Genomic DNA, 12,769 nt, shown 5'->3' with positions numbered 1-12,769 from the left:
AAAGAGGGAAGCAATTCATATGACTAAAGGACACAGTTTGAACTTTATTTTTCCAAGAATGGGAACAATCTGAGTTAGCAATCTTTATGAGGAAGGATGGTCCGGTATGTAAAACCAGACACTGGATATAGTTTCTGCTCTTGACCATGTTGCAACCAATCAGCTGGTTTTGAGACTTCGAGAATGAAAACTTCATTTCTGCAAACATTTCTGCATGAGCAATGCTACTTTCACAAGCGCATTTAGTTGAAGTTTAGACAGAAATCTTCAGCTCCAAAATAGCCAAATATCTGTGTCTTCAAACACACTACCTTTTTGAGGAAATGGAGCATTAAATGCCATGTCTTCATAATTCAGGTCTTATTTCATCTTCTTGCACTTTCTCATACAAAAAAGTAGCCCATTAAGAAATCTTTGTCTAGAGATTGCACAAGTCTTCTTGGGGCTTTACTATCAACTTTGTCAATGGGGGACAAGGTCAGAGTAAAGCATGATCTGCCTTATCTTCACCTTGGGAAACACACCTTACTAGATAATGGATGTAACTGTTGCTATAAATTCTACCATGAATGGAAACATTTATGACTGCATCCAGCAGTGACAGTGCATGAAACTTATTTCAGAGTCGGGTTTAGGCACTTCTAATCTCACATGTACAATTATGACTGCTTATACATTTTGCAGAGAAATGAAGGGTCAGCTCAAGGCTTGTAAATAGCTTAAGATCCTCAAAATCCAAAGGGTGCTAGTAAAATTAAGAACTGTTATGAGCTGCCATATGATAACTTTTTCTGCTTGTCACACATGCTCACTAATGGAATAATCTCTGATCCCTGGTGGTCCAGGGCCAGTAATATTGAACAAGTAGTGCACAAGAAACACAGTGATTCTGATTTAGCTTCAGATGTTTTTATTTTTTTAATTTCTCTGCCTCAAACATGGTCAGAGGGTCAGACAAACATTACACTTATTACAGAGAGATAATAACCATAGATTACTGCCTTATTAGTTTTATATTGCTAAACAATGCCAGAAGATACCAGAGATCTCTGGAACCTCTGACCTAAACTCTGAAACACTATTTATAGCGTCAACATGCATTTCTCAGAAAAAAAAAAAAAAATCTTGAAGGAATCATAAACACTTCAGTCATGTAGGCTACAAGGCAGTTGTGCTCATCATTTTCTGAATCAAGTGCCTTAGCATAGATAAACTACAGTTCATAAACAGTTTAAACTACCAGAAGCTGACACTGATGTGAAAGAAGCAGTTTGCCCTGCCTCATCTCCAGCTACTCTCTTGCACCAGCCTACATAATCACATCTGAGCAGTGACTCAGACTGAGAATCCAGGCTACAACAAGCCCCAAAACTGTAAAATAAATATTTTTAGCCCTATTTATTTAATACGTTCAAGCCATTTGTCAAACTAAAGCATAAGAAATCAAAACTGCGCTCCTCAACTGTGCTTAAAAAGAAAACAAAAATGCAGACTTATAACAGATAAAGGAAAAAGCCCTTTTTACCATGAAGTTTTGTTTTTTTGCTTGTTCACAGATGGCATAGTGCAGAGCATACTGTGTTACCTGCAAGAGCTAGAGGGTGCTTCCTGATGGATATTTCACACCACCATTGGACTCCTAAGTTAGACTGTCAAAGTTTTCTCTGCTCAGAGCACAGAGAGGCAGGCACTACCCATCAAATGCCAGATTGTAATTCATATGCCCTGGAAGGGATTTAGTTTTTCCAGCTCTAACAACTGATGCCTTGGGCAGTCACTTCTTCAAATATTTGACCAAGCAACATCAGCACTTTGGGGACACAAAGCATGTCAAAAAGGAACCTCCATTCAGGTGACTATTTCAAGGCAAGGTGTATCTTGCTTTTTTCCTCTGTGCTAATGGAAGCTCTGCAATGTAGAGATGTATTTACAAATTCCAGCAATTGTCAGGTGAAAATTTGCTGCATGTCTTCCAAGCACCTGGCTTCCCTGCCACCTTAGGTATATATTTTCTGTAGTACCTCAAAAAGAAAATTTCAGTGAAGCAGCCTTAGGGGGGAGCAAGGGGAAGGAAGGACAGGAGATATCAGCCCAAAACCCATTATTTGCTTTTTTTTTATTCCACCAAAATATCATAAGAAGTGCAAGTCATAAAAACAGGTGTATAAACAGCATACCTACCGTGACAAGTTTGCCAAAGAACACATCATTGTACCTTTTAGGCCTTTGGCCTAGTTGGTATCCATGAAAAGTGTGCAGGCAACATCACTGCTTTGTACTGAGAATTGAACAACTGTGTCCTGCCTCATTTCTGCATATCATCCCTGAAATTGAAGCATCCCTGCTATTTCTAGAACTGGTCAGTGCTATATTTATTAATCTCAATAGTTTATGAAACATTTGTTTCTTTAAATCTCTTGAGTATATGAGCTCCTGGGGAGTGGAGACAGGTAAGTTCTTTTGAACTTCTGATTCACAAAAAATTGGAAGAGAAGAAAAATTGGATCATCAAAACACAAGATGTCTGTGTTACTCCCAAGTTATGCATTATACCATCTGGATCATGGGAGTCAAACAGATGCAGCCTGGATGTGACATGGAAGGAATTAGATCTTCTGTCATTCAGTCCCATCCATTTACTATAAGAAAAGCAACTTCACTATACCCTTTCCGAAAATATGGAAAAGTCTGTATCTTAAGGAATAAGCAGTTAAAAATCTGTGTATTGGAAAGGTATGATAGACTCATGTGGTCTGCATGCCTGGAGGTAGACATAGTATTATTTGAATTTGCATGGAAAAGAACACCAAAAACAGCACTTTGAAAGAACTAAAATGATCAGCTCTCCTAAATGACATTCGCAAACACTCAGTATCAACATTTATTCCTAATTCAAAACATTGTCCAATTAAAAAACAGCTCACTAATTTCTCAGTAAATTCTTGCCTTCAGCAGGTTTCTAGACTTGCTGGTGCCCTAAGAAACATTTGTTCTTTCTGCATTACCCTGCTCTTACTCCAGTATACAAAAATGATTGATATGATGCAAGGACTGCACTGATGAGGATTCACAGAATTACTTTTTATTGTACTACTATTTCCTGATTTTCAACAAAAAGGAAAAAAAAAAGCAAACTTCAGAAAAGGAAAATAAACCCCAAAACTTACTTTCTCTGCCTTTCCTCCCACACACTGCTGGCCAAACAACAGTATTACTGCAACACCACTTTGAAAATATGTATATAGTACTAGTGGGAAGGCAGCTAAGCTGTAATACTTGAACATGACTGAATAATTGGCCAAAGTAAAAAAAACAAATTAAGTTGGCAAGTTTCTTTTTAATTAATTCTGTTATCTATTCCACCTAGAACAGGCAACAAATCAGAACAAATGTGTGTTCTTTTGCAGAAATGGAAAATAGCAAACTTATTTTCCAAGGAAAGGAAATAGCTAGTGGGAAGACAATAATGCTTTCAATTAGCAAGCAAGTGGAGCCAACATTCAAATTTCCTTTTCAGTGCACAGAAGTAGGTTCATTTAATGATATAGAGAATTTTTATGGTGGTATGCATATCATTCTTTGGCAGATGAATATGACAGTGCTCAAGATCTCTTTAATATAATAGATTTTGCTTTAATCAAAATTGCATAGAAAACTTAAAATAAGCACATCATTTGGGGATAGAGAACTGCTGAGATATTGGCTCAATGTGTAATTACTGCTAACACCTACTGGCTTAGAGATAGGAGGAAAAGAGGGTGGTGAATGTGATGCCAATGTCTGAAAATGCCTCTGAGGTCACTTGTGGAAGAGGTGCTAGTAGAATAGATATGCATGGCAGAAAACTGCCAGAAAGTATGCTTAAGAACACATGGACAGTAATAGGACAATGGGTTAAAATAACTGGGATTTTGGAGGCCAACTTCTTTGAATGATTGTGCAGATACAGGCAATTTGACTGCTACACTTCCATTTCAAAAAACTTCTGATGAAGTTGACTATCAAACTCAGATTATACTATGAAGGAGGAACTTCAAAAAAGATGTCAAGAAATAAAAATGGATTTTCATTGCTAACTAAAAGTGAAAAAAGAAGGTTAAAAATAATTATTTTCTTTGACAGTGGATGGGTATTACCTGAAAGTCTCATGGATATGTTTTCAGTACACTTACAAGCAAACTGGAAAATGGAGGAATAAAAAGGGACAGAGTTTTCTGATGATATTCAATACAGAGGTTACTAAAAACAAAAACTGACTGCATATTGCTGCAAGAGGACCTCATGATGTTGAATGTAAAATAAGCAGAAAAATGAAAATCAATAATTAATACAGCCACTTGCTGGAGAAACAAAAAAGAAAATAAACAAAACCAACCTCGGGTATTCACTAATTTCTACAAGATGTCTGAGATTCAGTTTTTGCCAGTACAAAAAGTACAGCCAAAATAATAATTCAGTAACAAATTGACCATAAGAAAAAGGTGTTGTACCATCTACGCCACAATTGAACCTTGGAAAAACTTGCTACAAGACATTAAATATCAAAAGAACAAACAAATACAAATGAGTACAAAAGGCACATCTAGAGTCAAAAAAGACTCTTTGGGGCTATTAATCACAAAAATGCAATATAATATCTGTCTTCAACATGGCTGCATTATAAATACCTCAAAGGAAGTTGAGATGGCTTACTGTCTGCTTACTATACTTACACCTCTTTACTAAACATCTAACATTGGCCACTGCCAAAAAAAGGATACAGGGCAATAAATACTTTTGATTCAATCCAGTGCAGTCACTTTTTATGTTGTATAATGATCACAAGTACTGCTGGCACACAAGTAATTTAAAACAGGGAGACAGAAACCATCTACATTTCCAAATGAAGACACTGATCCTAAAGTAGCTTACATTTAGCTATTGGGAAAGTAAATCAAAGCCTTTTGAGAAAACATTCTGATGAATTTTGATGGACTTTGTTTACAGGCTTCAGCCATCATCTTATTAAAGAAGAACCCCAAGTAAATATTGCTATTATTGGTTAGAAATAGGATTTAACTAAAATTCCAGAGTTGACCACTCAGGCTTGCAGAGAATGCAGTGCAGAATTCACCATGAATTGGGCATAACCAACTGCCAAGCTAAAAAATCCCAAGAGAGTGCTTCTAAAATAAGCCATGAAGAAAAAGCTGTGGTAGTGGCTCTGATGCCTGGAATTCATCACGTTACCTCCAGATTTATTACTCTTTAGAACTGCCTGTTTCTTTCCATTGACTATGGAGGTGATCCAAGTGACTAGTTCAGATGTAGGAGTTTTCATTGTCGGTCTAAAATCAGATTAGATAACCCCACAGCCCTGGAGCCTCATTAACTGAACTCTGACTTAACTTTTATCTGCACCTGCTTTGCAAACCAAACTCCTCTATGTAGAGCAATATTTGCAAGAATCAAACATTTGATATGTGTGGAACAAATTATTTAGAAGAAATGCACAGACAATTTTAATGATACATAGAAAATTTTGAGGTTACTGAACCTGTGAGTGAGATAATGTAGCTACTTACATCAGTTTTAGGTCGTGCTCCAGTTGACACTTGGTAAGGTAAACAGTTTAGATCTTGGTAATCTCCTCTTCTGTTTTTCCAAGATCCTTTTTCTTGATGATCTCCATAAAGGCCTGTCTCTACTTGAACAGGGGACTGCAAAAGAATTTTTAAAACCCTATAAATAAAGAAGCCAGAAATATTTCTAATGTGAACTCTAAGATAAAATCTTCGGAATTTTGTCTTTTCAAAGCCTTTTTTTTCCCTCTGATGTAAGGCAAACATTTGATTTCAATCTGTTTTTTGTTTTAAAGCACCTCTGCATCCTTTTTACACTTTGCTAAGCTAGACATCAAGCCATTATGGGAAGTCACTTCCTTAACATCCAGTATACACAACTAGAGAACTAATCATAATAGCACACCTTCCCTAATCTTAAAGGAACTAAATCACTTTTTAGAAAGAAATGGTTTTCTTAAATTATTTTTAAACTACCTTTTAACTTTATTTGATGTTAACTTTTGTATATTAAACAGAGACCCAGCAAACTCCCATTTTTAAATTACAGGTTCTGAGCTTTTCAAATAAATTTTTCCTTATTTCCCCAAACTTGAGAAGTTCTCACTCAACTGTTCCACTCCCACACAATTTTTAAAAGGTGGATGTCCTAACTCTGGGGCCACACTGAATGCAGTTTTAGGAAGAGACCAGCTGCACAACATTCCCCCATGTTTCACATATCCTGGTTTGCCCAAGGAATAACTGGGTGAATAAGCAGGAAGAGCAGTCTCAAGTTGGGAACAACCATTCTAATCAGCCCATTTTGAGGCTCTTCCCCTTCACAAAGTGGCAAAGGTGCTGCTGATCTTTAACACCAACTGCCCAGTTCCCAGTTAGTATATTTTGTAGGGATGTAAAACAAGGAGGCTTTGAAAATTTGACAAAATTTTCAAAATAATTAGTCTGCAGCCCTCCAAATGTTTGAAGACAATATACAAATGCAAAAGCATTAAATAAATGCGTTAGATAAAGTTTTGTTCAATGGAAGTCATATCTCTAATATAAGATGGGGTGACTATAAGGAAACAGGATTTCCCTGTCATTCGTGAAAAATAAAGTACTAAAACAAACAAAAAAAAAGTGATTCCCATTCTTAAGATTTCCTGCTTTTTCTGTACTGAAACTGAGTACAAGATACTAAGTGGCAATGAAACCAATACATTAAACAACAGGGAAACACACTCCAGTAAGAGAGATTTATCTCTGAAATATCATTTACAAAGTGCCTCTTTCTATAATGCTAAGAAAGATTTTTTTCATAGGAAAATTACACTCAGACAGTATAGCTTTTTGCACATAAATCATGTGTTTATAGCATTGGTGAGACAATGCTTCAGAAAATAATTTTATTATAGCCAATTATTTTTAACATCTTCTCTGCATCAGCTTCTGAGGAATCCAGTCAGTACTACTTCCTCGTAACATCTGCCAACAAAAAATTGACCAGTAGTAATTTGTGGTTTACACAGATGTAGAAACAAGTCATCCCTTAGCATTCATGCAAAATTTACTATGTTTTAGAAAACACCTTGAATTTGCTCCCCAAAATATTGCAAGACTCCCTACTCTCTCTTAGTAAGTCCCATAGTATTTATTAACCCAGTCAATTTTCATTTGCACATATTTTGGCTTTTTCAGTAAAAAAAGATCTGTTTAAATGATCTGTTTAAAATCTTCACAACAGGAAAATGCAAAGAGTAAAAAAAAAAAAAAAAAAAATAATTACTTCCATGAACAGCTGAAAAATCCTTTGGTAGAAAACTGACTGGCTCAACCAAGTGATTATTTCTGACATAGACCATGTGCCATAAGAAATAACTCTGTAATTGGTTAAAAATTGTCCACACCCTCAAGAGAACAACTTTCAGAAGCAACAGCTCCAACAAACCATGTTCCCACTCATACAGTAGTCACCTGCTTTGGAGATCTCGGGTCTCCAAAGTCAGCCTTACATCTTTGAACAGTTCACCCAAAACCACTGTCCATCATAATTTCCTGTCAGTACCCAGCTGAGGATAAAACCATACAAAGAACACAAAAGCAGTTCATTTTGCAGAAGCCAAATTTACACAGTTACTAGTAAACATATGCTTGAGAGGCCTTCCTTCTTTTCAAGTTCCATGGTAAGTGACAAGAAGAAAACATTTGGTATGTGTGGAACAAATGACAAGCTATAGTTAGAAATATGGTACAAGTAGCATGAACTGATAGAATGCAAACTACTCATACAGCTTGTGTGAAAACCAAACTGTTATTTTTTCCACTGCAACTGTCATTTTGAGATCTGTGGTATGTGTTTCTTCACAGTACATTTATGGAGAGATTTATGAGGATCTATCTCTTCTTTGACTATAAAGTAAAACTAATGCCACCATTCTCAGGTAAACTGTTCATTAATATTAAAATCAGAGCAGATGATTCCCTTGCTGTACAAATTCTTTTGCAGGAGACAGCAAATGGTATCCCATCATCAGTTCCACAACAGATTTTCCAAGACTCTTTTCTTGCTCTGATCTTGCTAGTCTTGTCAGAAAATCTTTGTATTAAGTGACCTGTGCAGCTTCTGTATTGAAATTGGCACTTGGAGGTTTAAAGGTCATTTCCAGTTTGTCAAATAAGGCCACAATAAAATGTGTCTAACTCACATATTTGCCTGTCCACAGACAATCTAAATGAAGAGATGTCTTCTATTTTTTAGAGTGGGAAGATGCGGCTTGATAAAGAGGACTGAATTGCTCAAGTATCATATTAAATAAAACAACTTTGGTGCTGGTGTTGGGAACTTCCTAACACCCTAGCAGAGGCTTTTGGTGGGAGCATATGCCCCAGGAAAAAGGTTGTGATGAAAGCTCTGGCCTCTCTGTACTTAGAAGATATCTTGCCACTAGGCCTCAGGAAGAGAAGTGCAAGCATCTGCAATGCTGGTGATGACATTCTCTGTGCAACCATTTCTAATTATGCTGTTCTTATGTATCAAAGTTCATTTGAAAATGTCACCTATTTAGATTTTTTTCTGCAGCTTATAAGCAATATGCCCTTCATTGAATGCTTCAGCAAAGGACTTGAAGTCATATCCTATCATCTTCAAGCCATCATGGAAAAAAGAATGATGCCTAACCAAACCACAGATATTACCTTAGTAGAATAGGCACAGCCATAAAATAATGGGTGTTTGAATCACTGGTTACCAGTCTGTGTCACAATGGGAAGTGTTTAAACTCTGATGGCTGGGATTTCACTTTCAGACAGAAAAGAACACTACACTGCCACTGTATTTTGACAGAAGACATTGAGCATTCTCCTGCAAGAAGACAGAACATTGTCCCTTAATAGGCAAATTAATTTTGAAATTAATTCAGTTGGACAGAGCTGGTTCTGACTGGCTGACACGTACAGTAAGAAAGAAATGAGAGACAGTGCAAGATTCTGAACATACCACCTAGGGAGACACGAACATTTACATTGTGATGATTCACAAAGATGCTTACTTTAAGAATTTACTTTTACAAAATGAAGCAGCAGTGACAGCAAAAACATTCACAAAAGATCACCTTCCACGAATTTCAAACCAACATTCAGAGGTAAAAATCCACACAATTCTGTCTTAAGAACTGAATTTAATAATAGCCTGAAGCAGAGAAAAAACACTTCTATTTCTCATGTTGGTAATTTTCCATTAATTGCTTATATAAAAAACCTTGCTTATTCAAAAATTAATAAAATAATGTCAGTGCTACTTTAATTCTCTTTGCCCTAAAAATAAAAGCTTGAGAAATTGTTTGTCATCATCTGATGACATCTGTAATCACAAAATATTCTCAACTAGAGAACTGCAACTCTAAATCAACTATTCAAATAAAAGAAAGAAGGAAAAAAAAATCTAGTTGTCCTGGGGCACTACTAGTGTCCAGGACACTACTTCAACTCTAAATGAAGATAGTGTCTCACTTGCTGTTATATCTTTAAATAAATATAACAAGTATTAATAGGCTAGCACCTAAATTAACAATCTGAAAAACATGCAAGCAAATATACCTAGAAAAAACCAAAAAGGTGTTTAATAATTTTAAGTCATACTGACAGAAAATTTACAAGCACACCCTATCACAGTTCTGGTTATCTGACCATTAGTTACCTAATGAAATTAGAGATTTCATTTTATTTAGTGAAAACTTTTAACTTCATCCTAACACCTGAGCTATTCAGAAACACAGCTGGATCTGAAAACAATGGCTTGAGGAGTGTTGTAGCTAAATGTTAGAGAATGTATCGTATGACACACACACATTCTTACCAGTTGCTTGTGCCTTTTAGAAGAAGGAGTACTGGAGGGAGAAGATCCAGCACTCAGAGCTTCTTCAATATCTAAGTTCAACTGTTCCAGTTTCTTCATAAGCCATGACATAGAGTCTGGCCATTCAGATTCTTTTTCTGGTTGGGTCTAAAAGAAATCAAACATACATGAAGTCTTAAAATATTCAAGCTGTTTGTAACTTGAAGATGCTTATTTTCTCTTCCAGTCCCCAAAGAAAAAGCTGACCAGTTCTTTCCCTATCCTTGAGCAACATTTTTCCATTTAGAAGGCTTCAATTATCACTCCTGATGACACATATTCATAGCTGTTCTACATACTCAGATGACTTTTGTGTATCTGAATGGCTTTCTAACACTTCATCTTGGGTGACCCACTGCTATTTCAAGCTAAGCACAACCAAGACTAAAACTAAAGTCACTTTAATGCCTCTTCTTAAGCCACTTTTGTTTCAGCATCTCTCCACTGATTGCTTGCTGCCAACAGAAACCAGAATATTGAAGGTCATAATGTGCACTGTATTATATTCCTTACTATAATTCTATACTTGTAAAATCCTCTGTCATAGGGTGGGAATGCTTTATTCTTCACTTCATCACTAGGATGCATCTTTCCTTTTTAATTGAAGAGCTTTACTGTATAACAAAAATTTTAATCCATTGTAATGTAATCGACAAAGATACTTTTTTATTCCTTAGTTTTCTCAAAATCCTTTCCAGCACTCTCCTTAAGCACCTTTCCATGGTGATTCCTATGCATACTGCTGCATTATGCCTTGTTTTCCTTATTCACATCACTTCTAATGATCCACTATAAAAACCAGTCACACTGACCTCCCTGTCAACACAGGCAGCTACTGCTCCCCAGATGTCTCTGTCCTGAAGCTACTTCAGTTCTTTCATCCTCCTTCCTTTCACAAACAATACACATCTTTGCACAGAAGATAATTCCATAGTGAGCGTGAGCAGACAAACAGTAATAATGCATTTTCATCCTGCCATAATCCTAAGAGCATCATAACCAACACTCCTCAGAACCTAGGGAAGATAGATGAGTACTGTTATTACTCTTACCTGATAAAACTTTATGGCGCTTTGTTTCCTTAGGAGGGTTTCACAAGTGGGACAGAAAGATAACTGCAATTGGCTCTTTATTGTAGGAAAAAAACCTTTACAAACAGAATCCAGGAGATTCAGTCCACTATTACACTGACATATATTATTACTAATGCAATTACTCATCTTCTCCACAGTAACTAAGGTCCCAAATCATCAGACACTGAGTCCCATATTAGCAAAAGACACATGTTCCTTTCAGAAGGGCTAGTATGATCTTCATAGGGGTTGTTTCAAAGCACAGAAAAATAAATATCCCTATTTTTACTTTTCCAAATCTTTATTTGGAATTTCACAATTTTTTTACAATCTCTGAGTCCTTTGCCTAAAATGCTGTTATAAGTGCTAAGTTGTACTTCCACTCTACAGCTATTAAAAGGATTTAAAGAGATACTTTGATTGCTTCCCGTTGTCTTCCTAACTATTTCCAAGTAAACTACAGGATGTTCCACAGAAAATGAGTATCAAAAGACACTTCTCATATTGAATCCATTCTGAGTGAAATTACCTCACACAGGAAATGTGCATATTGATGTATGTCCACAGCACTCATTTGTAAACAAAGCAAATGTTTTCCTGTGGTTTTGCTTCCTCACATACTGATCTTTCCAATATTAAAGAAAACTCAAAAGAAGACTCAACAAGGACAAAACACGGACACAAAAATTCTAAAAATTCTAAAAACAATAATGTGTAAATTCTGTGAAAATCTAATATGAATGTTCTATTTCTCAAAACAGTCAAAATGAAATTTATGAAAAAATTATGAAGCATATGTTTTCTTACTTAACAATAGTAAACAATTCTGAAGCAACAATCACACAGGAAAAAGAGAAAAGTGTGTTTGATTTCTGTGAACTATGCAAAAATTGTTCTTGCCATGTGTCAAACACTGAAAGTTACTTCAGAAGTTTGGATTTCTAAATTTAATAAGACACAGGAGCAACTTCCACATGTTGAAATAGACCTGTTCCATGACAAAAAAAAAAAAGAGTACTTTGAGGGGTGTTTGAGAGGTGTCTCCAATTTAGCATTTTCCATAAAAAATGCAAAGACAAAAACTCATGAAGACTTCAAAAAATTTCTAAGACTCCAAATGTATGCAACAGCACACATGGTATTGCATTACAATAAAAACTGCAGCTCCATGCACAGGGATGCACATTTCATCTTTATCTTGACAAGTATTTACCCACTGGAACACTACCTTCAATATTCACTAATGCTCTTTCAAATAGCTGTATGAGCCAAACCCCTTATTTTCATAATTTTCTTGTTTTAATGATACAGAATTCAAACCACAGTAATTTCTAAAAAACACAAGTCCTAAGGAGTCTCACCAAACTATAAATCTCCTGGCATTTTCCATTCAGTTCTTTTTTTTTTTTTTTTTTTTTTTTTTTTTTTTTTTTTTTTTTTTTAGTTCAGTAAGACTCTATATTGTGTCTTTTAAGGGGATGAGGAAAAAGATGGGGTTTCATTATCCTTGAAGATAAAGCCAAATGGGCCTAGTTAACAAATGCCATTCATTAATTGGAAATTTGGCACAAAAGCACCATTTGGAAGAAATGCTGATTGGCTACGTATTTCAAAGGTTGCCTGAATTTCCTGCTAAACAGAAAAAAACCATGATGCTACTTACATTCAAAAATATACAGCCTGCACAGTAGGACTTCTAGTCAGTGAATAAATTTTGCCTAATCCATTCATGAGGAACACAGTTCCATAGTGTTCAGCCC

General features: G+C 35.9%; 1 protein-coding gene across 7 annotated transcripts in view; it reads right to left on the bottom strand.

The window, feature by feature from the left end:
- Positions 1-12,769, bottom strand: part of STARD13 (StAR related lipid transfer domain containing 13) — a 281,574-nt gene that overhangs the window by 199,118 nt on the left and 69,687 nt on the right. For 4 of the 7 annotated variants that reach the window (XM_079322443.1, XM_079322440.1, XM_079322444.1 and 1 more), the window contains 2 exons: positions 9,898-10,044; positions 5,565-5,699 (listed from right to left, as the gene is read on the bottom strand). In XM_079322443.1, the coding sequence (XP_079178569.1) occupies positions 5,565-5,699; positions 9,898-10,044 (282 nt within the window). The remainder of the gene's footprint in view (positions 1-5,564; positions 5,700-9,897; positions 10,045-12,769) is intronic. The other 3 variants (XM_079322445.1, XM_079322448.1, XM_079322446.1) reach the window with 2 other exon arrangements.

Source organism: Erithacus rubecula (genome assembly GCF_903797595.1).
Source record: "Erithacus rubecula genome assembly, chromosome: 1".
NCBI classification, from domain to species: Eukaryota; Metazoa; Chordata; class Aves; order Passeriformes; family Muscicapidae; genus Erithacus; species Erithacus rubecula.
The sequence above is the reverse complement of the archived record's forward strand: the minus strand, read 5'-3'. Positions and strand labels throughout refer to the sequence as shown.